The 26,156-nt window shown below is 41.9% G+C and overlaps 1 protein-coding gene across 4 annotated transcripts in view; it reads right to left on the bottom strand.

Annotated features, from left to right (window-relative positions):
* The window catches only part of FAM120A (family with sequence similarity 120 member A), a 117,732-nt gene that overhangs the window by 45,036 nt on the left and 46,540 nt on the right, over positions 1 to 26,156 (bottom strand). For all 4 annotated transcript variants that reach the window (XM_073352163.1, XM_073352162.1, XM_073352160.1 and 1 more), the window contains 3 exons: positions 24,523 to 24,610; positions 17,012 to 17,236; positions 3,055 to 3,229 (listed from right to left, as the gene is read on the bottom strand). In XM_073352163.1, coding sequence (XP_073208264.1) covers positions 3,055 to 3,229; positions 17,012 to 17,236; positions 24,523 to 24,610 — 488 coding nt within the window. The remainder of the gene's footprint in view (positions 1 to 3,054; positions 3,230 to 17,011; positions 17,237 to 24,522; positions 24,611 to 26,156) is intronic.

Genomic DNA, 26,156 nt, shown 5'->3' with positions numbered 1-26,156 from the left:
AATTTAGACACACTGCCTTAGCTGTTTCCATACTTTTTAACAGTTCATTTTCGAATGCTGCATGTTTTAGATGTATAGGGCATCTTAAATATAATGTAACTAACTCTCTGTGGTCTCCTTGATCTCTGTCCCTTCCCTCCTTCTTCTCCTCACCTTCCGCTTTCTGCTAAAATGGCTTGATTTTCTTTACTCATCCCATTTTGCCATACCCCTGGCCACCATAATAAAAAATAAAGAAATAAAAATACTTTAAATTGAAAAATCCCACATGAAATTAGCATGTAACCATCACAACCCTGAGCACTTCATTTGTATGTTTTATCTCTTGCCTCTACCCTTTAATTTTTGTCTTTTTAGATTCTGCAGAAACTGCATGTTCTTATTAACATTACCGTAAATTCTACTTACTAACAATCTTTCAGTTCCCAGCAAAAAGAACCTATTATCTGGAGGCTGCAGATAAGTGGAAGGCAGGTTTGCAGGGCTGCAGCCAAGGAAGAGAACGCTGGGATGTGCCGGTACCTCTCCCTGCAACCCCACAAACCTGTCTGCAGTTGATGCTCAGCACTTCTCAGCTCTTCCTCCCCTGGGTGCAGCCCCACAAGCAGGTTTATGGGGCTGCAGCCAGGGAAAGAAGCACTGGGACATGCTGAGATCAGGCCCCTCGTGCCAGAGTAGGGCACAGCCCGGAGAGCACAGAGGTACCATGCAGTCCTGCAGGGCCCCAGCATCCCTACTCCCCAAGGAAAGCCACCAGTATCCAGGCTGCAGCCCGCCCCTTCCTGCTGCTGCCCTGTCCAGATCCTCCCCTCCCAGCTGCTGGCAGGTTTGCAGTGTTGCAGGCAAGGAACGCATGTCAAAAAGTTGTCATACGCGACAACCTGTTGCCAATATCCAAATATTATTAAAGTAAATGGGACAGAACTGGCTCCTGGAAAAATGCTATTAACCGGAAGTCATTAATATCAGGATTACTATTAAGTGGAACCCACTGTATTTCTTACTTATAATCCTTATTTGCACCAACATGCTTGGGCAGAGTTGAAAACTGAACTTCTCATGAGCTCAAGTTCTGTGTCTTAATCACAGGTACTGCACCCTAGCACAATAAGAACCACAACCACAATTGGGGCGCTGGCATACTACTGCAATAAACACATAACAACATTGCACAAGAATTTCCTACATTAAAAGAAAAAGAGAGCCTCTGCTAGGAGTTTTCTACTCACAGAAGCAAATGACTATAGCCAACAGAAGTGATTCAGAAATTTAAGGCAAGTCAATAAATGTTGAACTGGCTGAAATAAGAGACATTTTACTTCTAGTAACATAAAAGTTTAAGGAGACCAAAAGTGAGAGTTGGTACCCCTATTTCCTTGTTACCAGCGCCACACTTACTAAGAACACCAGAGGATAGTGAGAGCTAAGTCAGCAGCAACTTCTGCCTCCACAGACTAAGGAAACTCTGAAGGGCAGTGTAAACTAAGGGAGGGAAGAGGGGGACCCAGCCAAGTAGCTCAAAAACTCTAGGGAACTCTGTGCAGTTTTTCAAGAGAAAAAAGGAAACCTGCATAAAGCTAAGATAGTTAAGGGCTTCAGCACTTACAGCTTTAAGCACTTTAGCTATTTAGGTGCATAAAGTAAATGCGTAAGTAAATCTATACAGCAGCTTCAAGACAGTAATCCAAGTCAGCAACAATGAACATTGCACAGAACTTTATTTCAAAGCCAATCTCCTAAAACTCTGTTAACACAAGTGTGTCTAGAATCTACATGTGTGAACTTGTGAGTTTGGAAATTATTCTGTTTGAGAAAGAGGTGGATTTAAAAAAAAAAAAAAGACTCAGAAAAGGGATAATTTGACTACTTATTTCAAAACTATTTCTTACTTTATGACTTTTGAATCTCAGTGAAACTAGAGATTGAATCTCCTGCCTATAAGGGTCACAAAATATTTCACAATAGTTTGTTCCAATTAAAAATTGGTGGGAGGGAGGGGTGTAAATGAAAATAAGGCATACAAATGATTACTGTATGTAGCCTTAGACAAAGATTGCAAATGACATCTTCACAACAAACAAATCTAAATATTTGCTTTTTAAATTTGGTCTACTGACAGCAGAATCCTACAAATAAATGTTACCTTTTCTCCTGTTGACAATCATCTATTTAATACTTTGCTTTTCCTTAACCTTCCCAAGATCTTGTTACAGAGGTTTAACCACTTTTTGGTATGTGTTTGACATTAAGAAAACCTTTCCATATATAAACTGAGGTTTTCTCAAATGAAATGAATCACTGGCAACTACAGATCTGAAAATGTGTACAGCTGATTAATGTCAGCACTAGCACTCATGCTTTTGACTGCATTAGCAAATGGCCTCTGTAACAAATCTGCTCACAAAAAAGTGCAGTTTTTAAATTGTTAGTTGGTTTATGACTAAGTTGCTATACCTGAAGCCTAAGTAAACTACAGTGTAATAAAAATAAAATTTTCATGTGTCGATGTTTGAAAGCTAAAAAGAGAAACAAAACTAAATTCCACTGAAATACACTAGACAGAGTATTTTGGAAACGCAGAGGAAAAAACAGAGAAAACTGACATATGCATTTAACATTTCTGTGAAAACTATGTTAATATTTGTGTGAGAAAGGAAAAGAAATTTCTTACATTCAATTCCTAACATAATACTTTGAATCTAAAGAGCACACCAGGACCAAAAATGACAGACTATTCAAGAAAAGTCAGGCAGTAGCCAGACTATACATTTTCTTTCATGTTAGTGTTCCAGCTATAAACCTCCAATTTTGCTTATTGACTCCTTTTTTAGTCATTAAACAATTACAGAGAATAAATATAGTAAGAAAAAAGATTATAAAGTAATTTATTTATAAGGACCCATAAAATCTGCCACTTTTGTCCTGACAGAACATTAAAATTTTATCTCAGTGACATTCATGAAAGCCTAATAATTACTCTCATTTTTGATCATGCTGAAAATGTGCATAAGATTATGGAGTTTTGAAGAGAAAAACGATGGCTAGAGTACATACATTCTGGTGGAAGTCTGTTCTTTCTAAAAGCAAGCCTTTCAGTTTTCTTTCTGCTTTCTGCCAAACTAAACAGGACTCCGTAAACATACTGACGAACTGGCCTATAAAGCAGAGCAGCAGGAGGCAGGTCTTTGTTGGCTTCGTCTTCAATAGAAACGGCAATTTTGATTTCACCCTTTGCATGGAAGAAAGCAGAATAATATTGCACGTATGTATATATATATATATTTTTTCCATTCAACATAAAAGTAAGTATGCTAACGCAATCCTGCTTTAAAACCATTTCAGTCATATATTTAATCAATACAAAAGATATATTTGAAGAACAGATGCCTAGAGTTAAGCTAGAATTTAGAGACTACTTTCAAAATCGCAAGTGACTTAGCAGCACATGCCTCACTGATTGTATGCTCCTAAATACCTTAGAGATTTTGAAAATCTTCCCCGTAGTTCCCCCCAGTCTGAAACAGGTTTTTGCTTCTCAGTCACTGCTACACACAATTATGCAGGTGACGCAAAGCCTTTTAAATAGCCAAGAAATATATTAATAAAGCAAAAATATTTAAAATTGAGCATTTTACCAGTAAAGAAACAATTAGCGATATGATGAATCTGTTTTTTTTAAATGGATCCCAAACACTAGTCAAATTGCATTCAAAGACTTAACTGGAAAAGTCAGATATGACAATATTTTGAAAATTGGTAAAAGCTGCTTTAGAAATTTAGAAGTGTATTTGTAATTAAAATATGCCTTAAGTAAAGCTATGTAGCTATCCATTTAATGCCTTGCATGGCTTGTACTAAGTTTTGACTACTAAGTGAACAATTTAATTTAAAATGCTGTATAAACTGAAAAGATACATAAGGTGAATATACAACAATTTTAAAATAAAAATAAAGTGCATAGCTTACTTTTGTGTTCACTATGAAAAAGGATTAATACAATTACATAAGTATAGCGCCTCTTGTAGATAAAAACTTTTGGGAAAGGGCAGCATTGAGTACAGGGCTGAGGGCCAGGGCTGTCTGACTTATCGCAACTCTAGTCCCTGGTTGTACTGGCTTGGGGCAGGTTGCTTAACTCTGTCTCAATCTGCTGTCTGTAATGTGGGAAATAAATACTATCTACCTTACAAGGATGTCATAATGTTAGTATCTGTTCTCCCCCTGGTTCAATGTGGCTCTTGACAGGGCAGAACTCTGCAAGTATAGTGTCCTTATGCAAGTGGTCCAACCTGACTGCTTTCTACAAGCCCTAACCTGGAAGAATTTTTACAGCAATTTTCTAATGAGGTACAAATGGGCCCAGATGTATCACTTATTAACCTAGACATGGACTATTTTCTTTACTCTAATTGTCTCAGTCTATCACTAACCTCTTCCTATCGTAGAGACATTCGGGGGCTCTTGGAGAACACAAAAGTAGATCAGTGTCTCTCCAACCTTTTGAGGTCAGGCTTTTTACAGGGTTTGACACTTCAACTCCCTATTAAAGCCCCCCATGTCTTGGAGTCTTTGTGGAGTAATAAGCAGATTTAAAAAATGCCCATTTTGAGCCACTGTATACCAGATATCTCAATACTTTCTCTTGTGTGAAGTCATTGCTCAATGAGCGAGTGTAAGAAGTCCATTCAACTTTCTAGTTTCATTGGATATCAGTGCCCTAATCAAGATTCCCCCACAAAGATCACATCTGTGTGGCTGTCTGACTACATATTAGAATGACCTGATTAGTGTGAAGCTAGAGAATCACAAAGTACATTCATTTCTTGGGATGCATCCTACAAGCCATTAAGTGGTGATATTTGATGTTTTCTAGAATATGCTTTTTTCTCCCCTGCTCTTTTCTCCACTCTTTGTAATTCTGATTTTTTGAGGATTGTATCTTACTGGACACTCACCCATATGTCCCCCATCAAGAGTTTGGTGGTTTTTTAATAGAAAGGAATATGTTTACCCTCTGTATGAGTGCTTACTCATTTGCCCCTTTCTGAGCACCAAACTTGTACTGATCAGTTTTCAATAAATCATCATCATGAATGCACAGCTGCAGGGTGTGTACAAACAGCTCACCCTATAAATATTACAAATGCTGAAAGCTTTTTTTGTTTTTGTTTTAATGTTAACAGTGTTTCCATAATGAACAAGATTGCCATTTTGGGCCATCTACAAAGCCTTTAGCATGTTTTTTAAGTTATCAAAATAGTAGTGCCTGTGTGCTTGCCGTCAAAACATTCCAGTGTCACATAAAGGCTCACCTGTAAATTTACTAGCAATACAAGTAGAAGTTAGGCTGAGGAACACCCGAGTTATACTACTCTAGGTCCACGTATCAGCTGCAATGTCCTTGGACTGTGGCGATTCAGACTTACTCTGTTCTGTAGATCAATGTTTGATTCATTCATATTTTAAGATGTCTGGATTTGTATTTAGATCAAAGATTCATACATCCCTACTTATAAATATACCGTATCAATAAGCGTTTGAACACTTGGAATTAGAAAATCAGTCTTGTCTTCCATTTCAAGGACAGTGGTGTGATTTTTTGAGGGTAATTTACACAAGGCAGCATCTTAAATTAGTCCACACATGTTATCTTGTCTTCAAATTTTGAAATTAGGGAAACTGTACTGAACATACAGAAGGATGAAGATCACTAGACTGTGTTAAATTTATGGGGAAAATAATAAGGACATAACCTATCAAATAAGCTTCTATAAACCTTTTCAACCACAAAAATTACTCCTCCCTTCTAAAAGGACAAACATAAGTTAAATTTAGCAAAAGTAGATTTTAAATGTATATTTTGACAGAGGCTCAACTGCAAACTTCTCTCTGCTTACCACAAATTATACCACCCCCATGGCTTTAAAGGCTGATTGTGTTTAGTTTTACTGAGAGAGACGTGGTAGATGAGGTAATATCTTATTACCAACTTCTGCTGGTGGAAGGTACAAGCTTTCAAGCTTCATAGAGCTCTTCTTCAGGTCTGGTGAATGTAACCAGAGTGTCTAAACTGGTACAAACTGTTAAGCATAAGGGGTTCACACATGCAGTAAGAGATCACTTAAAATTAAATGGGCAATTAAGAGTTACTAGGCAAACAACTAACATCACTTTCTATCTGTTAATTTTAAATCTTAACTATTCCTTATTCCTATTCTATTCTGACAAACTCTGCACCAATAATTTCTGTAGGGTCATAGACTATTGTCTATCACGTACACACAGAAATGCCACCAATACCAATGTGAACTGCACAAGTGGATCAAGAGTAGTATATGTCCCTAGTAAGATTCCAGCAGGGTCAACCAACCTGTACTCGCCCCAATTTTTTTATTTTAAATAGGCCTCTTAGGAAAATTAAAAGCATTCACTACTAACTTACCTTTCTCCTCAGAGTCTCAATTTAAGATGTTAAAATCCCAATTTTCTCTATAGTATTACATATTATACAAACACATCAATGAGTACAAGTATTCAATATTTTGTTTATAAACTCATGTACTTTACCCACAATTAAAACTTTATTTTGTCTTTTTCTTTTGAATTAAATTCCTTACAAGCTGTATTCCAATCAGCAACAACAGCTCTGAAGTCACATGGGAAGGTAGCCAACATGACACAATACTGTTACATCAATCCCCTTCCTCTCAGATTTTAGGTTTTCAGTGTGCTGCAGAATGTTGTACTGATGTAGAAACTGGCAGGGAAATGCAGATTTTTGGAAGCTCGGGAGGGGGTCATTGAGGCTTTTGGTATCCATGAAGGTATGAAAGTTGTGTTTGATACCCAGGAAGTAGTCAAGGCTTTTGGTACTTGGAAGGGGATGAACTGTGTATCCTCCCCTCCATTTAGGGGAAGGGTAGAGGTGTTTTTAATTTTTGAAATGGGAGAGTAATAATCCTTGGTAGCAACTAGCTGCTCCACTGCATCCTTCCCCAATATTTACCACTACCATCCAGCAATGACAAATAAGCATATTAGTTAACGGTTTCTGATAAAATGGTCATTTAAACTGTCATCAGACTTCAGTGTTCACACCCAAGAGAGGAACAATGAAGTTCATACCTCTCAGACCTTTGTTTTAGGCTCTTGGCAAACTCAGAAAACATTGCATCAGTTACACTCAGTTTATGTTTTTAAGGTTTCCCCATAAACATGAGCGCTAGAGACAAATGAAAGCTTTAGATTCTGGAAAACAATTATGTGGCCATTTAAAAATAATCCACAATTATGTAACAATTTACATGGCAATGTAATCATATAATAGATTGGACCCTGCCTACAGATGTCAAATAGCATTTCTATTCACTGAAAAAACAGATCAGTCTTTAAATACTGATTGCCCTACTGTATTCAATGCAAGAGTCCCTAAGTTTATTTATTTATTTATTGCTGGAACAGATTCCTCACAATTTAAGACAGGGGTGGCTCCGGAGCTGCATGTGGCTCTTCATAAGTTAATATGCAGCTCCTTGCATAGGCACTGACTCCGGGGCTGGAGCTATAGATGCTAACTTTCCAATGTGCCAAGGAGTGCTCAGTGCTCAACCCCCTACCCTACCCCCCCTCCACCCCTTCCCCTGAGCCTGCCGTGCCCTCACTCTCCCCACCAGAGCCTCCTGCGCACCGCATAACAGCTGATCGCGGTGGGCAGAAGGCGTGGGGAGGGAGCCGAAGGCACAGATTGATGGGGCTGCCAGCGGGCTGGAGGCGCTGCAGGTTGGAGAGGGGGGAGCTAATGGGGGGCTGCTGACATATTAGTGTGGCTCTTTGGCAATGTACATTGGTAAATTTTGGCTCCTTCTCAGGCTCAGGTTGGCCGCCCCTGATTTAGGATAATTCTTCTTTTGATGTTTAATTGCTTGGATACTTTTCTGCATTCTATGATCACATATTCAGATAGTACGTTTAATCAACAACAACATCAAATATAGCATTTGACTACTGGCATAAAGAAATTAATTAGACATTTGTCCCACCCACCTTCGCTTCTGTGCTTTCCTTTTACGGATAAGGAAATGAAATGGAGAAAACGTGTATCAAAAGTGTATGTTATAGCTGAGAATTGAAATACAATGAAATTCAAAACTAAACTCTGATGCAGGTACACTTACACATTTCAATTCTCAATTATTACACTGCATTAATGTCTATTTTTGTACTGAAATAGATTGCTAAACAAATATTTGGAAAAACAGAGCTCCATGACAAAAAATAAGCTATGCAAAGATTAACAGAAAATTTAGAAGCTCAAAATTAAGTGTCTGATTTGCCAATTTTGGTAGACTTATAGAAATTATTATATTTATGTTGTTGCCAGGGTAATTAATAGGTTTGTTTAGTGTATTTTTAAAAGATTATCAAGGGTGCTCAAAGCTTTAGATGGGAGATATTTTGCTACCAAGTAGTTAAAATCCAAATTAACATATATATAGTAAATACCTGAAGTCAGCATAGAAATTTGTGTTAAACTTCACTGTGCATTGTTCATATAATTTAGAAACGGAGGTAAACTCACAAGCAGGAATCCTAGTTTACCATGATAACCCCCCCCAAAATTCTCCAATAAAAAAAAAAAAAAAAATCAAAAATCCACAGTTTTCCGCAATTAAAATGAAACGTTGAACTTTAGTTTCCCTAGTCATAATATATATAAGTATCAGATGAACAAAATGTTTTACTGATATACAGTAGAACCCTGTTTATCCAAGCTTCAGTTATCCGGCTCTCCGTATTAACCAAATCAGCAGCCACCCAGGGCTGACCACCCAACCTCCCCACCCCATCTTAAATTAAGGGATACAAAGGTCTTTGCCAATCCTCATGATTATTCCAATTTTTGACTATCCGAACTGGCTCTGGTCGATCAGATAAATCAGATCCACTATAAATTTAAAGCGCATTGAAAAAAAAACAACCACAAGAGGAAGAGGTTATGCACACTGATAAGTGACACTGGTACTTTCAGTAAAATTTAATTAACATTTAGCATATATTTTTATTTTTTCACAAAATGTAAAACCTAAAAATTCTCTGTAAAAATGCATATTCCGCATTTTTCCACGACAAATGGATTTCTAGGATCCATGCTCACAAGATAAGAGAAATGTATACAATTTTAGTTTTAGTTTTTGATATGCAATGTGGTTAACCACAAGTCCTCTGTGAATTTAAAAAAAAAAAAAAAAAGTCACAGCTAAGCATTTTTGTGTGTAAGTCAAGTACAGTAAAAGCTTTTTTATCCGGCATGTTAGGGAAATGGGGGGTGCCAGTAAATGAAAAATTCCAGTTAACTAAGGGAGGGGAGGATTTGGGTGCAGGAGGGGGTGCTGGGCACGGGCTCCGGGAGTTTGGGTGTGGAAGTGGGCTTAGAGTAAGGGGTTGGGGTGCGGGAGAGGGGTGCTGGATCCGGGTAGCACTCACCTTGGGCGGCTCCCTGGAAGTGGTGACCTGTTCCTGCTGCTCCTAGTGAGAGGTGCGGCTAGGCGGCTCTGCGCGCTGCTTCTGTCCACATGCACCGCCCCTGCAGCTCCCGCTGGCTGCAGTTCCCAGCCAATGGGAGCTGTGGAGCCAGCACTTGGGGTGGGGGCAGCGCGCAGAGCCACCTAGCCACACCTCTGCCTAGGAGTAGCAAGGACAGGTCACCGCCTGCGGGGAGCTGCCTAAGGTGAGAGCCACCCGGATCCGGTACCCCGAAACCCTTCCCACACCCCAACCCCCGCCCTGAGCCCCCTCCCGCACCCAATCTCCCTCCCAGAGCCCACGCCCTGCACCACCTCCCGCACCCCAATCCCCAGCCCCTCAACCCCTCCCACACACCGAACCCCTCATGGCCATTCGTCCACCTAGGAGCAGCAGGGACATGTTGCCATTTTGAGGGAGCCATGCACAGAGCCTACCGGCCCCATGCCAACCGGACTATAAACTGGACTTTCAATGAAGATCAGAAATGCCAGTTTATAGAGCTTTCTGGTTGGTAAAGTGCCAGATAACGCAGCTTTTACTGTATTAGGTTTTACTTGTACGCTTTATATTTAATGTGTGGGGGAAGGGCAAGTTTACATAATTTTCTCCAACCCCCCATTCAAACATTAGAGCATGATGCACATTTTTGTAAAAGTGATTTTCAGTATCTACTTTGTTGGGAAATCAAGCCTTTAGAAATGGGGCAGTGTAGCAAAGGGGTGTGGCCTCCCTCAGAGACTGACAGTGAGGGAGAGCCAGATGCCCCTTGGTGGGTGGAACCCGGAAGGCCTAGGCCGCCACACCGGATGCAGAAGGGCAGGACAGGAACAGGAAGTATAAGAAGCGGGCCCTGCAGCTCAGTTGAGCAGGAGCTGCCAACAGAAGCAGATGCTTCCAGAACACTGCTGGAGCTGGAACCTGCGGAAGACTATGGCCAAGGAGACCGTCAGGTACCAGGACTGCGTGACATGCCCAATGCTGAGGAGTTGCTGGGACTGCCGCTCGCAGTGTACCCCAGGGAGACCAAGGACAACCAGAGTTGCCAGCTGTCTGGTTTTCAACCGGAACGCCCGGTCATAAAGGGACCCTGGTGACTTCAGTCAGTACTGCTGACCAGGACGTTAAAAGTCTAGTTGGCAGTGCAGACCGGCTCCCTACCTGGCTCCACGCAACTCCTGGGAATCTGCCGGCATCTCCCTTTGGCTCCTAGGTGAATGAAGGGTCACAGGGGTTTGCGCACTGCCCCGCCCCCAGTTCAGCAGTTCCCATTTGCCAGGAGCCATGGCCAATGGGAGCTGAGGGAGTGGCAGGTGTGGGCAGCACCCAGAGCCACATGGTCGCACCTCCACTTAGGAACCAGAGGGAGATGTTGCTGCTTCCCGGGAGCCGCCTGAGATAAGTGCCGCCTGGAGCTTGCACCCCAAACCTTCTCCCACGCCCCAACCCCCTACCTCAGCCCAGATCCCGTTCTCACACCCTGAACCCGTCACCCCCTCCCGCACCCCAACCCCCTGCTCCAGCCCAGAGCCCTCTCCTGCACCCCAAACCCCTCATCTCTGGCCCCACCCCAGAGCACACACCCCCAGCTGGAGCCCTCACCCCCTCTCACACCCCAACCCCCGGTCCCAGCCTCGTGAAAATGAGCAAGCGAGGGTGAGGGAGAGTGTGCGACGGAGAGAGGGGGGATGGAATCAATTGAATGAGACAGATGTCCACTTCCACTTGAGCTCTAGATCAGCCCTTGACTAGCTAGTCGTCGAGGTATGGAAATACATGGACCTCCTTTCTTCTGAGAGAGGCTGCCACTACTGCCATGCATTTGGTGAAGACTTGCGGGGAAGCTAACAGGCTGAATGGAATCGCCACAAACTGGTAGTGAGTTTGGTTCACTACAATCTTAGGAAACGTCTGTGGCCATGGAAAAATCGAATTGTAGAAGTAAGTGTCCTTCAGACTGAGGGCAGCATATTAGTCCCCTGGATCCAGTGAGGGAATGACAGAAGCCAAGGAAACAATGCGAAACACTAAGTTCTGGAGACAGCAGTTGAGATGACAGTGTCTAAAATGAGTCTGAAACCACCTTTGGCTTTCAGAATTAGCAGGAATAGAACCCCTTTCCTCTTAGGGGAAACAGAATCTCTTCCACGGCTCACAACCGAAGGAGGGATTGGACTTCTTGTTTCAACAGATGTTCCTGAGAAGTGTCCCTGAAGAGGGAGGGGGAAGGAGGGGGGAAGGGGAAGTAGACAGAAATTGGATGGTTTAACCCAGTTTTACTGTGCTGAGAACCCAACCGTCTGAAGTGATCAGAGTCCAGACATCAAGCTAGTGGGAAAGGCAGTTGGAGAACAAGGGGGTACCTGGATCCTATATCAAGGGGATTGCAATGCTGACCTCAAGCATCTTGTCAAAATGAGCACTCTGAAGATCCCAAGTGTCTGGGGCTGGACTGCGCAGGACCTGCTGAGGAAGATGGGGCAAGAGATCTGCACCTGAACCCCCTGCTCTTAATCCTCAGCTGATCCTATCTGAGTGGCCAAGAAAAGTAATGGCCCATCTGCTGTGGCCTGTACTGTTTCCTTGACCCTGCTGGTACACAGAGTCCCAGGGATTTCAAGGCTGCCTTCAAGTCCTTAAGACTGTGTAGCCCAACATCTGTTTGCTCTGAAAAGAACGATGATCCTTCAAATGGGAGGTCCCACATAGTTTGCTGCACCTCATGGGGTAGCCCAGAGGACTGCAAGCATGAGCTCCAATGCGTTGTTACCGCTGTAACCATTGATTTGGTCGTGGAATCAATGGCCCCAAGGGGAGGCACCTGCCACAGTTTCCCCTACTCAACTAGGGAAGAAAACTCCTGTCTAGAGTCCTGAGGGAGCAGGTCCTTGAATTCTGACATAAGACTCCCACATATTAAAATCACAGCAACCCAGCAAAGCTTGCTGATTTGCTATGCGGAGCTGTAGGCCCCCTGTGGAATATGCCTTCCGACTGAACAAGCCCAATTTCGTTGGGTCCTTTGCCTTGGGCGTAGAACTTGCCTATGTTTGGCGATCCCTTTTGTTGGTGGCCACTATACCCAGGGAAGCGTGCGAGAAAAGGAATTCGTATTCTTTGTCCAGTACAAAATATTTTCGCTCTGTGCACTTTGCTGTCAGGAAGGAGAGAGGCAAGGGTGTGCAATAGGGCCTTGATCAGATCCATGACGGCTTCATGTAGTGGTAGTGCTAGAGGGGCAGCCTAAGAGACTATGTGTTGCCTCCTTGACCATTTCCACTTGGACCCCCAAGTTTGAGGCTACACACTTTAACAAGTCCTGGTATGCCTTGTGGTAGTCTTCTGGCGGGGAGACACCCAGTGTCAATATAGCCTTGTCCAGAAAGGAGGATGAGGCATCTAAAAACAGGCTGAGACGCCTCCGTTGGTTTACCAGCATGCACAAGAGCCTGCAGGGCTTCCTTTTGAGGCTCTGTGCCATGCTCGGTACCAGAGTCTTGATCCAGAGTCTCTCGGTGCAGTACTGGGGGAGCCCTAGCCTCCAAGACAACGGAATATGAGCACTTTGAGGGAGTGCCCTGTGGTGGGGGAAACCAAAACAGTTCCAAAAGGGCCACTGCAAAGCTGCCGGTCCCCAGTGGCCAAGCATTTGGAGGTACCACTGAACTTGGGGCTGTGGTGGAATGGAAACAGCTTAGGGGAGCAGTAAGGTCACCCGTGCTGATGAGGGGAATACAATCCCACCTCTGAGAACAACAAGCTGTAATGCAGAGACCAGGGGGGTGCCATACCTCTCGGTACTGGAGAAGGTCACCGAGGTTAGATCTTGAGGCTGTCAACGAGGGTTTTCCCCTAGATGGCAGCCTCAGCACTGAGCGAGGTCCTGCTGATAATACCCTGCTGCTTGGTGGCACCAGTGGTGCCGAATCTTGACCCTCGGGGGCCACCAGTACCAGTAGGGTGAGAAGGTCCCTGGCTGCTACAAAAGCCTTGCGGGTCGACGTCACCACAAACAGACAGGAACACTGTCAGCCTTGAGGATGCGGCTCCTATGCAGGTGTCAGAGGAGCTTGCAGTAGCACCAGAGTTGCAGGCACCTGATGATGTGGTGCCAGGGCTGAAGAGCAGCCCAACACTGGTCTTGTTCTCTCTCTCTCTCCTTTTACTTTTGGCACCGGGGACTGGCTCTTCCCAGGTGCCAAAGAAGAAACACCATAAGCAACAAGAGAAGAGGATCGGTGCTGAGAGTCACGAGCTGTTGGAGGAGTGCTCTGTACCAAGGCTGGGGTGCTTGGTGCCGAGTACAAGTCTTAAGGTTGCCCTCACGAGGAGGGCCTTCAGTCATGCAACTCAGTCCATCTTGGTTTGGGGTCTAAAGTCCCTGCAGATTTGGCAGCAGTCTTTCCTATGAGCATCCCCTAAGCACTTGAGACAGCTCAAATGTGGGTTGCTCAAAGGCATAGACTTACTACATGAGGTGCAGGGCTAGAAACCTGGCGACTGAAGCACGCCCCAGCACCGGGGAAGCAGACAACCCCGCTAAACTAAGCTTGGAGGTGTCAAACTACCTAAGGACTAAAAACTACTAAAAAACTACTCAATAACTAATTCCTAAGTACTAAACAACAACTATTTACACTAAAAACTGGAGAAAACCACTAGAAGATAAACTGTCTGAGCAATGAAGGGTTCCAGCGACCATCATGGGTGGTGAGAAGGAACTGAAGAGGGAGTGGGGTCAGCAGGGTCCTTTATACCGGCGCTATGAGAATATGGCACCAGAAGGCGCTGGAGCTGATCCAACGGATACCGCTGGAGAGAAAAATTCCAGCAACTGTGCTCGGCACATGCACACACCTACATTGTGCCGGAATTGGAATAGACATGTGCAGGCACTTGAAGAATAAAGAACCCTTTGCAAATTCTTCAAGGAGATGGTCTCAGACATCCTGATTAACAAGAAGTATCGCTGTAGGAGATCTGGGCAGGAAGCAGGTAGCTGCTTTTTCCTCTCCCTATATCACTCATCCAGACAACAAGAGTTGTTGCAATTGTGTCAGACCAAAAACTAACAAAAAGTGCATCAAAAGTACAAAATCACAGACATCAAAAGCCTCAAATGAAGTCACTGTAGGTAAATAATGTCATCAGTCAATATATTATTATTCCTGGGGGAATTCGGTGCCGCTGCACAATGCAGAATTTTGCAGAAATTAACACTGTGCATGTGGAATTTCCTTTCCTGCACAGAAATGGGCTGCAGTGCTGCCAGCCACCACTAGGGGCCCCTGAGCCCAGCAGAGCCCAGCTAGCACAATGAAGACGCTGCTGGGGGTAGGGAGCGGGAGCTAGAGCAGTGGTTCCCAAACTGGGGTTCGCAGAACGTTACAGGGGTTGGCCAGAAAAATTTCACTAATGGCAGCCAAAGGACCCCGGGCATTGGAGGCAGCAGGTGGGACCCGGTTGCAGGGCAGACCGCCCGAGCCCCAGGGAGAGTGGGACAGGGCAGCTGGGGCCGGCAGCCCAAGCCCTGGTGGTCAGCGGGACCTGCAGCCCAAGCTCAGTGGAGCTCAGTTTACCGGGGCGGCCAACAGGGTCCAGAAGCAGGAGTCCCACGGAGTGCAGAGTAAATTTAAACTTAAATCCCTGGAAATATTCATTTTTAGGTGGGGGTTCACAAGATTTCACAATTTAGTGAAAGGGGTTCGAGGGCTGTTAAAGTTTGGGAACCACTGAGCTGGAGGGTTCCTGGCAGCTGCAGTTCCCAGCATGCCCTGAGGGAAGGAGAGGGCGGTGCGCAGGAAACTCCGTGCAAGCCTTGGACCGAGCATCAGGCTGTTTCCCCCTCTGGATCCATGGGCTCAGGAGGGAAGGGGGAGCAGGTATCTGGAGTTGGGGGGAGGGGAGGGTACAGCTGCGCTCTGTGGGTGGGGGCACGGGTATCTGGACTAGGGGGGCTTGGGGGGTGTGGGGGGGACGGGGTTGTAGGTGTCTGGCTCCGCGGCTTGGCTGGGGGGTGGGAGTGGACTAAGGGGCAGAGAAACAGAAACTGGATTGTCATAGGGGTTTCTTTAACTCTCTACTCCTGGGGGAATTTTTGTGTCTGTACTGTTACAGACATACTTGCTGACAAGTATTTAATTATAAATTACCAAAATAATTGAAACTGTGTGATGTAGTGTTATTTTGACAAATAAAATTTGCAGAATTTTAAAATATTGTGCACAGATTTTTTAATATTGTGTGCAGAATGTTTAATTTTTTGGCACAGACTTAAATTTTTTTAGCACAGAATGCCCCCCAAGAGTAATATCTATATTGCTATTGCACAGAGGAATCCCAGCCCCATTGGGCTAGGCACTGTATAAACATACCAAAGAGACTGTCCATGCCTCAAAGAGAGCATGGCATGTACATCTGCAAATTAAACATTTTGGCTTTAAGGATATCAATGAGAATAATATAATATGGTTTAACGAGCCAGTGACTGGACTTATTGCTGCCACAACTGTTGTGGATGGAACTACAAGAGGCATTAAGCTGCTCTGAGGAGGAGTTATGAGAAGATGAGACAGGGTCAGAAGAATCAAGTTGTAGGATCTTCTCAGCCTGCACTTAGAGGGAGGTTTGGATTGAATCTTGTCCTCTGAATCTATACTAAGCAAAACCAAAGACTTGTGCCAAGGCCATCATTGCATCCTAATGACTGAGAGATAGTGCTGACCTCTGATAGTTGCAAAACACACAGCTTTGGGAAATCCCATTAAAACTACACTGAATCAACTGGCATTGACACAGCCTCTTTGTAGTAAGATGAGGAACTCTCCTCCATTGCCATGGAAGATTTGCTCTCCAAGGCCATCCAGAGAGATTTCTGTTGGACTTAGTGAGCAGAGCAGGGATGTTCAAGTGATCTCCCTAAGACCTGTCTGCTTGCCATGTATTTGCTGGACATTCAAGATAGCAATCATGTTAATCCATAATGAAAATTTTATGGCCACACCTGGAGGAATTTCTTAAAGCTGCTGGGCTGTTTCTCTTCAGATACACCAAGAGAAAAAGAAACAGTGAGGGGAACAAGAGAGCCAGACAACAATCACATCAGTATAAATATCTAAACAATTCTGAAACAGGTAATGGCAGAGAAAGACTGGCAGAGGTGCCAAAGCCTCAAGAAGCACCACACACACCAAACTTTTTTAAAATAGAAAAGGAAAAAAATAGAGAAAATTCAGGGGGAAAAAAATCAGCTATTCTGTGAGTAAGCAGTTTTAACAATGAGGGTCAGACACCTGTTGTGCAATTCACTCCCAGAGCTACTGTCTGGAGCTTCTTTTTCACCAATGGTTAGAAGTGTTAATAGGTCAGAGCTTAGATCTAAGCAGGAGCAAGTATGCATCACCCCTGATGATACTGTCTGGTCAGGTGTTTAGGTATGGATACTTTTACAGAATCACTGTTTCACAATACATGAGTTTTAGAGTCATACCTTGGTTAGGACATGAAAGATGTAGGGATACATTAATCCCTTCTTGTGCCTGTGTTCTGCCACTCTTAATACTTCAGGTGCTACAGGAGGCAATGGAGGGGTGGTAATATCCATATGGTTCCTGGTGGGCATTGACAACAGACATGGGATTTGTGGACTACTGGTTTGATTCCCTTTGACTTCGGCTGCCTGGCTTCCTGAAGAGGCAGTCGAGGAACCTTCTGCCTGTAATACATCATATGAAAGAAAATATTCTTTTATTGGTTACATAGAAAAATAAACTTGTACATTAACAGAAAAAAAGGCACGTTACACATCTCTCCCTGCACCCACAATGGGAACTTAAATTCATAACTTTGTTAGACACTAAAAATAATGGCCTTAATAAAGGCAACAGATTAATGGCTTATTACAACAAGCTGTAACCCTTTTTTGGCCTATGACTGCAGAGGTATTAACAGGCCACTTTACCTTGAATGGTCTCGCAGAATGTGTTAACTATTCACGCTAAACCATCTGTTTCACCTCTAATTTAGCTGTGACACTCTGGGTATGTCAACATAGCAGTGTAACTCAGTCTCAAGGGGTTATTCCATTGCTGTGTAAACTTCCAAGCTCCAAGGTCCTAGAGTCCAGACCCCAGCCCAGAAGTCTACAAAGCAATGAAATAGCCCTGCGAGCCCAAGTCGGCTGACACGGGCCAGCCTCAGGTTTTTCTTTGCTGTGTAGACATACTCTCTGGGGCCTGATCTACACTTGAAAATTAAGTCTGTTTAACTACATTGGTCAAGTGTGTGAAACATCCAGACCCGAGCGATATAGGTAAGGTGACTTAAGTCCCTGTAAAAGCAACGAAGAGTCCTTGTGGCACCTTAGAGACTAACAAATTTATTTGGGCATAAGCTTTCGTGGGCTAGAACCCATTTCATCAGAGGCATGGAGTGGAAGGTGTCAGTATTCCATCTGTCCCACTGCCCCTTGTGTAGTACCATGCTGTGCACCTTCTCTCATATGGGCATACCACGCTTATTCCAATTATTGTTCCAGACTTCCCATTACAGTGGGCCCGAGAAGGTTGGGTCGTGGTTGTCTAGTACACTGAGGGGGAGGGCTTACCACATTACTTATAGGTTATAATTAGTGGCTGTTCTCTAGGGGGTTGTGCCCCCCGTGATCATTTCCATATGCAACGTAACACAAATACAGTTAACAATACACCAGCTGCTATGATAATCCACAGCAACACAGAGTCCTGACCACTGCAGTATGGTCCAACATCCTGGCCAACACCAAAACCACTGCTTCTCCTCCTTTGTTAGGGTTAAAATTTTGTCAGCGCCATCCTGTAGTGTGTATTGTAAGTGTGTCCAACTGTTGGTGCTTGCAGCAAGTTGCTCTTGTAATCATTGTGTACTCTTGTACATATTGTGTGTCCACTGAACATCCACAGTGAAATCTGGTATTGTCTAAACCAATTCAACTACTTGGTAATGCATAGGGTGGTAGGTGCTGGTTCGATTGTTTACAACGATTAAGTCCACTGATCCATTGGTGTACCATAGTCCAGGTGGCAGTGTATAGAAGTTCATAATTTCGCCTCCCAGTGTTATGTTGCAGGATTACACACATTCCCAACAGAATATACCGTACCCCATATACACTACCCCTAAATGCCCCCCTTTGCAATAGGCCATTGATCCTGCTCCTCCATAGTCATAGGAGAGGGGTACATCTATATTCCTCCTCTGGATATATAACTGATGAAGTGGGTTCTAGCCCACAAAAGCTTATGCCCAAATAAATCTGTTAGTCTCTAAGGTGCCACAAGGACTCCTCATTGTTTTTGCTGATACAGACTAACATGGCTACCACTCTAAGTCCCTGTGTCGACAGTGCTAGGTTGACAGAAGAAACCTAGTTACCTCCTGGTGGGGAGGTGGATTACCTTTGCCAACAGGAGAACCCCTCCTGTTGGTATAGGTGGTGTCTACACTGAAGCACAGCAGCAGTGCAGCTGTGCCACTGTAGCATTTTAATTGTGGACAAGCCCTGAGTACCTTTCCCAGACCTGACGAAGAGCTCTGTGTAGCTTGAAAACTTTGGCTTGTCTACATTTGAAATGCTATAGCGGTCTCTTTCTCCAACAGAAATCAGTCCAATAGAATATATTACGTCACCCACCTTGTCCAACAAATGAAAACATTCATTTTTTTTTTGACTATATAAAAGTGTGAACATGTAGAATGGATTACCCAAAGGCAGCTACAGAAGCTGCAAACATGAGCAGTGTAAAGTACCACACTTATGATACATCTACACTTACAGCCATATGTAGAGTACAGACAACACATGCTAAGCTAGCATGGGTACAAACAGCAGTGTAGACAGTGAGGCATGGCTTAGGCAGGTAGAGTAGAGAGCCCTACATGCCTGAACCCCCAAGACACTATTTTTAGCAGTATAGTGTTTTGCTGCCTCTCTTCTGCCAGAGCCTTTCCCTGTCACAGTGAAAGGCTCCTGGAGCAGGGAGTTACCAGAGCTTTTCCCTGCTGCCTGAGCCTTTCACTGCGACACCTAGCTATATGTGTAGTGCATGTATTGTAAATGCTGCCACAAGTGTAGACACAGCCTTCGGAAGAAATAAACACACAACTACAAAATGAGGAATAATTGTCTAGACAGTACTGTTGAAAAGAATCTAGGAGTTACAGTTGACTCACATCCACAACATGATGCAATTGCGAAAAAGGCTAATATCATTCTGGGGTGTATTAACAGAAGTATCATATGTAAACTTCAGGAGGTAATTGCTCTGCTGTCCTTGGTACTGGTGAGGCCTCAGCTGGAGTACTGTGTCCAATTCTGAGCACCACACTTTTAAGAAAGATGTGGACAAATTTGAGAGAGTCCAGAGGAGAGCAACAAAAGTGATAAACGGTTTAGAAAACCTGACCTATGGAGAAAGGTAAAACAACTGGGCATATTTAGTCCTGAGAAAATAGGACTGAAGGGGAACCTGATAAAAGTCTTCAAATATGTTAAGAGCTGTTAAAAAGAGGGCTGAAATCAATGTCACTTAAGGCAGGACATGAAGTAATGGACTCAGCTAGGGAGATTTAGGTTGGATATTAGGAAATATTTTCTAACTATAAAAATAGTTAAGTTCTGGAATAGGCTGCCAAGGGAGGTTATGGAATCCATATCATTGGAGGTTTTTAAGAACAGCTTAGGTAAAGACGTGCCAGGGATCGTCCACGTATAACTTGGTCCTGTCTCAGTGCAGGGGGCTGGACTGGATGACCTCTTGAGGTCCCTTCCACCCTACTTTTCTAGGATTTTATATTCACAAGTGAATCAAAATTATAACCGTAACAGAATGCTGAAAATAAAATCTTCCTATTCTGTGGTTACTCTAGATGTTGTTTCCCTGCAAATAACCATTACTAAAAACAAAATATCATATTCAAGTCATTGTGCAGTTTAAATTTTAACTGTTCATCATATTAAAAAAGTAGTAATTTCTCTTTACATTAATATTTTCTCAGTATAGGAATAACAACCTCTGATAAACATTTCTGGGGAGTTATTGACTAGTTGGGCAAAGGCAAAACAAAGGGCCTTCAACTCCAGCCTGGGAAAAAAAACTAGGGGGGGAGGGGGAAGGAAAATAAAAACAAAACCGTCCCCTGTTCATTTCTTGAACAAAATGGGGAAACATACAAGCACCAGACACATACGGTGATTTGATCTTGAGGGGCCTATGTTTTTTTCCCCATTATGAATGAAATTATGTTCTTTGTGTTAAGAGGACTGCACAAGATTTTTGCTACCTCTTCTGGTTAAGAGTTGCTAGTATAGCATTCAATTTTGTTACTAGAAATTCAATTCAATATTATGATTTACAGCCAAAAGTGACATACTGTTGGACTTATCCAACAATGAAAAAGTACTTGGATAACTGCTTTCAGAGATACTTAAAAGTAAAAGCAGAGAAACCCACAAAAATCTCACTAACAACAATCTGGTCATCTCTCAATTTAGGAGGACACCGTAAATCATATTTTCATCTGAATTTGATAACTACTACTATTACAAGTAATTCCTATGTTGCTCTAACTGAAAGACTAAAGTTTGTTAACTTTGTGCTTGTGACAGCATTTTATTATTAATCAGTTTCACGGTTTTGCAGATGTGAGCATCCCTTCACACATAGAAAGGTGTGCAGGGCCCCCACCATGTTTGAGGTAATTCCAGGTACACCCATCAGATCTTTCTAAATATCAAAAGGGAAGCAGACAAATCCTTATTTAAAAAATTAAGGATTTTTTATTTTAAAGAAGTCAAAGCACACTATTCAAAAAGGGGTTCTCTCAGAACATGGCATTTCAAAAAAAATTCAAGTGGGCACTACCCCTTTCAGATTACTTTATACCACTTGTAATCCAGATTTAGATTTATTTATTTATTTAAAACAGAGGTTAGATACAAAAGGAATGGTTAGAACAAAACAATCTGTGATAGCAAAACATTTTATATCTGACAGCTATTGCTTGAAAAAAGTACTAAGTACACTTAGCACCAAAGTGTCATATTTATGGTATATTTTTATTTAGATGTAATTATTGTAAACAGATTCCTATCCCCAATTCTAGTGGCTCTAAGAATGAATTTAAAAGATGCTGAAATGGCACTATAAATAAGAATTTACAAAACACTGTGCTGCTATTAAAGGAGGAAAAATCTAGTTTAAAAAGTGTACCACCACAAGACTCTCATGTAGTTGCACTATCTAGATTATTTCCAGGCTGAATAAAAATTGGATTAGAAAATTTTAAAAATCTGATTTTTTTGAAGTTAAATACAGATTTTTTTAAAAAATAAATTTGACACTGACAACCTCTGTTAACGCCTAAACTTAGAATTTATTAAAAACATTTCCATTAAATACAAAAATATTGAGTACATATTTGCTGATAAGTTCCAAAGAAAGTAACACCACTGAACTGGTGGAAGTCAGCGGCTTACAACTGGAACCAGAGTTTGTTGAAGTATTAAACCAGCTTTTGACAGCTGTAGTCTCTCTGCACCTGCAGAAGAGACTATCTTCTTCATTTCAGCTTATTCAGCTAGTTCAGTTCAATGACCAGTTCGATCAAAGTTTAGAAACCAATTGGAAATAGAAAAAGAAGGAAAGTTGATTTTCCTCTCCCCATCTATGAATAAAAACTAGGTGTGAAAGGATTAAATCTACTAGTTCTAAAGTCTTGATGACATCGTTACCAGAAATAATCAGTTCAATTCAATACCTAGAGATAATACTTCCTCTTTTAATGAATCAGTTTTAAATGCAAGACATGTTTTTGATAAACACTTTTCCCCTCTGTGTCCAGCAGTTAAGGTAGTTTTATTTAATACAAATATTAAAATGTGGTTTTGTCCATTTTTAACTGAATATGAATCTCCATCCAGGTAGAGCTTGACAAACATCACAAGTAAAAAATTAATCTAATAAATAAGAAATGTGTCATTCCCCATTTTCTAACATAGTAAGCAATGTAAAAATTAAGAATCTGAATACATGTAAATTAAGCTACAGAGTTGCTTAAATAAATGTGTATAGACATAATATGTCCTCCTGGTTACCAAAAAGCAGCACCAAATTAAGCATACAGGCTATATTTAGTTGCAAGCCAATATGTTTTAATGGTTACCAACCTCTCTCAGGAAAATAACTAAAAAGTACAATTGCAATACATGATTAAAATCAGTGATTTAAATCAATCCACCTACATAATGCACCCAGCACTGCACACAACAAAATAGTATCCAAGAGACCACTAGTATCTCCACAGTTGGGAGGAGTATTATTGTTCGTATTTATTTGTATTACTGTATAACTAAAAGGCCTAACTGAGATGTAAAGCCCATTGTCCCAGGCACTGTACAAATGCATAGCGAGACAGTCCTCACTCCAACAGCTTGCAATTTAACTATATGAAACAAAGGATAAGAGAAAGGAATTATCATCATCAGGGTTGGTGCTAGCTTTCTGTTACAGGCCAGATTTTGAACTCCCTAAATGATCTACCTTAAACTTCACATACCACATCTGATTCCAATGTGAAACTCTTCTGGAAAGTTTGAACACACACAAAGTTTCAGAGGAACTAGACTTTAAAAATATATTTTCACCTTTCAAAGATTTTTCCAATATTTTGGCTACCTCTCTGTGAAATAAATATACCTACAAACTCCAGACTTGGCTTTTTCTATAGTGCTTAACAAATACAATTGCTTTTAACTGGTTTAAGGGTGGGTAAGGAAGCAATTACACATTTAAAACGGTTATCACAGAAACACGAAGTATACACTTTAAAATGTACATCGATATTATTATATACGTGTCCATTTGATTATCTACACACCAGTTTTCTGCATACTTTGCAAACTGTATGGCTTTATGGCCAAAATTGCAAATTGTGAATGGTCCACATGCAGATTGCTATCACATCAGGAGTGGCTTGCAGGGATAAGTATGGATGGGTGAGGTCTGTTTCTAGCTGTTATCAGGTTAGCACTATAGGGACAGACCCAAGGTGTTATCTGACTGGAATTTCCAGATTAAGAACTTTTATTTTATTTTTTTGGGGGGAGGAGGGGAACTAACACATTCTCATAAGGATTTATAGCTAAGAAAATAGGGTCTTTCCACCATAACTCCAGACTTTGGTTTGGCTTTATTTTTATTATATTTTTTGCCTGAGAATAAATTAATGGCTAGCCTTCATCTCTATTATAACTTGGGTTTATACTGGAGGTATAAAACGTGTGCATTTTCACTGAAATGTAGTTGAAACTTGGCATGTCTGGCATGATGTCCTTCACATTGACATCGTTTTGGAATTTGCTTTTTACTAGCTCAATTTTAAATCAATGTTGAATTCTTAAGGTATTAACTGTACCATCCTTACATTAAGTAGTACTTTACTTTGAATAGTCCCATTCAAACTCATAGAACTATTTCACTATTCATTGTGAAATTCATCCCAGCCATTTGTAAAAGTAGAATCTCTAACTGGTAAGTAATAGTATTTTTTCCATCTTTGAATTCTCATACATAAATTGATAATAATGACTACACAGCTCTGAGTTGTGCATTTATGCCCTACCTTCAAACATCCATAATGGAACTGCTCTCAACAGATAACAAATATCCTGTAGATGCTACATTAAGACTACTAAAGGTATTCTTTCTGAAATCAACCCAGTATATTATCATGTATACGAAATGTGCAAAAATATCCAAGAACGACAGGGTAAGATAGTCTACTGAGTGTACAATTTTGTATGCATATAACATATTTTAAGCCATTTCTCACTGTAATTACAGTTTGCCTCTTTTTTTTCTTTTTTTTTTTTTTTTTAAGTTCTTACAGGTGCTTTTGAAAGTTTTACCATATGCTTGTAAGGCTGTAGCAATAAATGTGGAGGTTTGGAACTTAAGATACTACCTTTGTTTGGTCTCCTGGGTCTCCATGTGCTTGGTTTTCTGACTGGGTTCTTGTTTTTTCCCAACTCATTTTGTTCCCACTGACATGGCTGAATAAATACACAAAAAGAAAAACTACAGTATTTAGTGCAAAACGTAAGATGCATCTTAACAGCTTTATTAATAGTCAATGAGAATTTTTGTCAGTGAATGCTCTAATTTTAAAAGACACCACATAAATTAGAAATGCCAATATACAGGAGTGTCTAGAAAGCAGTATAAAATTCCCATATTTATTAATGTTTGGATTGTAATTTAAAAAAAAAAAAAAACTTAAGATTCCTTTATAATACAAGGACTAAATATTATCTCAACCATCCTTTACCTGCTCCTAAAAAACCTTCAATGACGGAGCTCCCACAACCTTCCAAAAGCTTTTCTAAAGATATCTATTGCTTCCCCCCTCTCCACAAGGCTTGTTACCCTGTCAAAGAAAGCTATAGGTTGATTTGACATCATTTGTTCTTGACAAATCCATGCTGTTACTGATCACCTTATCTTCTATTAACCTAGAAAACATCCTGAATCAAGTTCCAATGTCTGTCAATTTACCAATTAGCTTCCCACTTAAGAGACTGTCTCTAAACACAGTGATATCAGTGATATTGTCTTGACGCCAATTTCTAAATTCGTTCAGAATGTACTGCATAAAATAGCATTATTTTGAAAAACTAAAAAAAAAAAAAAAAATGTCTAGTGTATGTATCTTGTTAACATAGATGTACCAATTTTATAAATTGAAAATTTTAATTGTGGATAATTCAGTAATTGTACATAATTCATTAAGCAAAGAAAGCATAATGTGGTTTACATATCCCCAGTGTGTGCCAACTACACCACAAAAAATAAAATTTAGAGTTCTTGCCATTAATTGCAGACATTCTCAGAATTTACTGCCATGAAGAGATGCATTCACAATTGTGCACTTAGCAACACAGATCTGAACTTCTAAAGGCATCTTTAGACTGAGGGTATGTCTACACTATGAAATTAGGTCGAATTTATAGAAGTGGATTTTTAGAAAGCAATTGTATACAGTCGATTGTGTGTGTCCCCACGAAGCGCATTAAGTCGGCGGAGTGAAGAGTCGGCAGAGTGCGTCCACAGTACCGACTTCCAAAGCCTTGCACTGTGCGTAGCTATCCCACAGTTCCTGCAGTCTCCGCCGCCATTGGAATTCTGGGTTAAGCTCCCAATGTCTGATGGGGCAAAAACATTGTCGCGGGTAGCTTTGGGTGCTGTCATCAGTCACCCCTCCCGCCGTGAAAGCAACGGCAGACAATCATTTTGTGCCCTTTTTCCATGCAGGCGCCATACTGCTTTCAGCAGACAGTGCAGTAGGTCTGCAAACTGTTGTCATCAAACGACCACTTTCGCTGCCATTCTGCTCTCCTGGTGGTCTCGCAGGGCTGCTTCCACTGCAATGCTGCTCTTGTCTCGCCATACCACAGCAAGCGTGCAGCCACTCAGCTGTTGTGCCCTGGCAGCAGACAGTGCAGTAGGTCTGCAAAACTGGTCATCCAACCACCTACAACTCTGCTCCCCTGCAGACGCCATACCATGGCAAGCATGGAGCCAGCTCAGATCACCGCGGCA

Source organism: Lepidochelys kempii, chromosome 7, assembly GCF_965140265.1.
Source record: "Lepidochelys kempii isolate rLepKem1 chromosome 7, rLepKem1.hap2, whole genome shotgun sequence".
NCBI classification, from domain to species: domain Eukaryota; kingdom Metazoa; phylum Chordata; order Testudines; family Cheloniidae; genus Lepidochelys; species Lepidochelys kempii.
The sequence above is the reverse complement of the archived record's forward strand: the minus strand, read 5'-3'. Positions and strand labels throughout refer to the sequence as shown.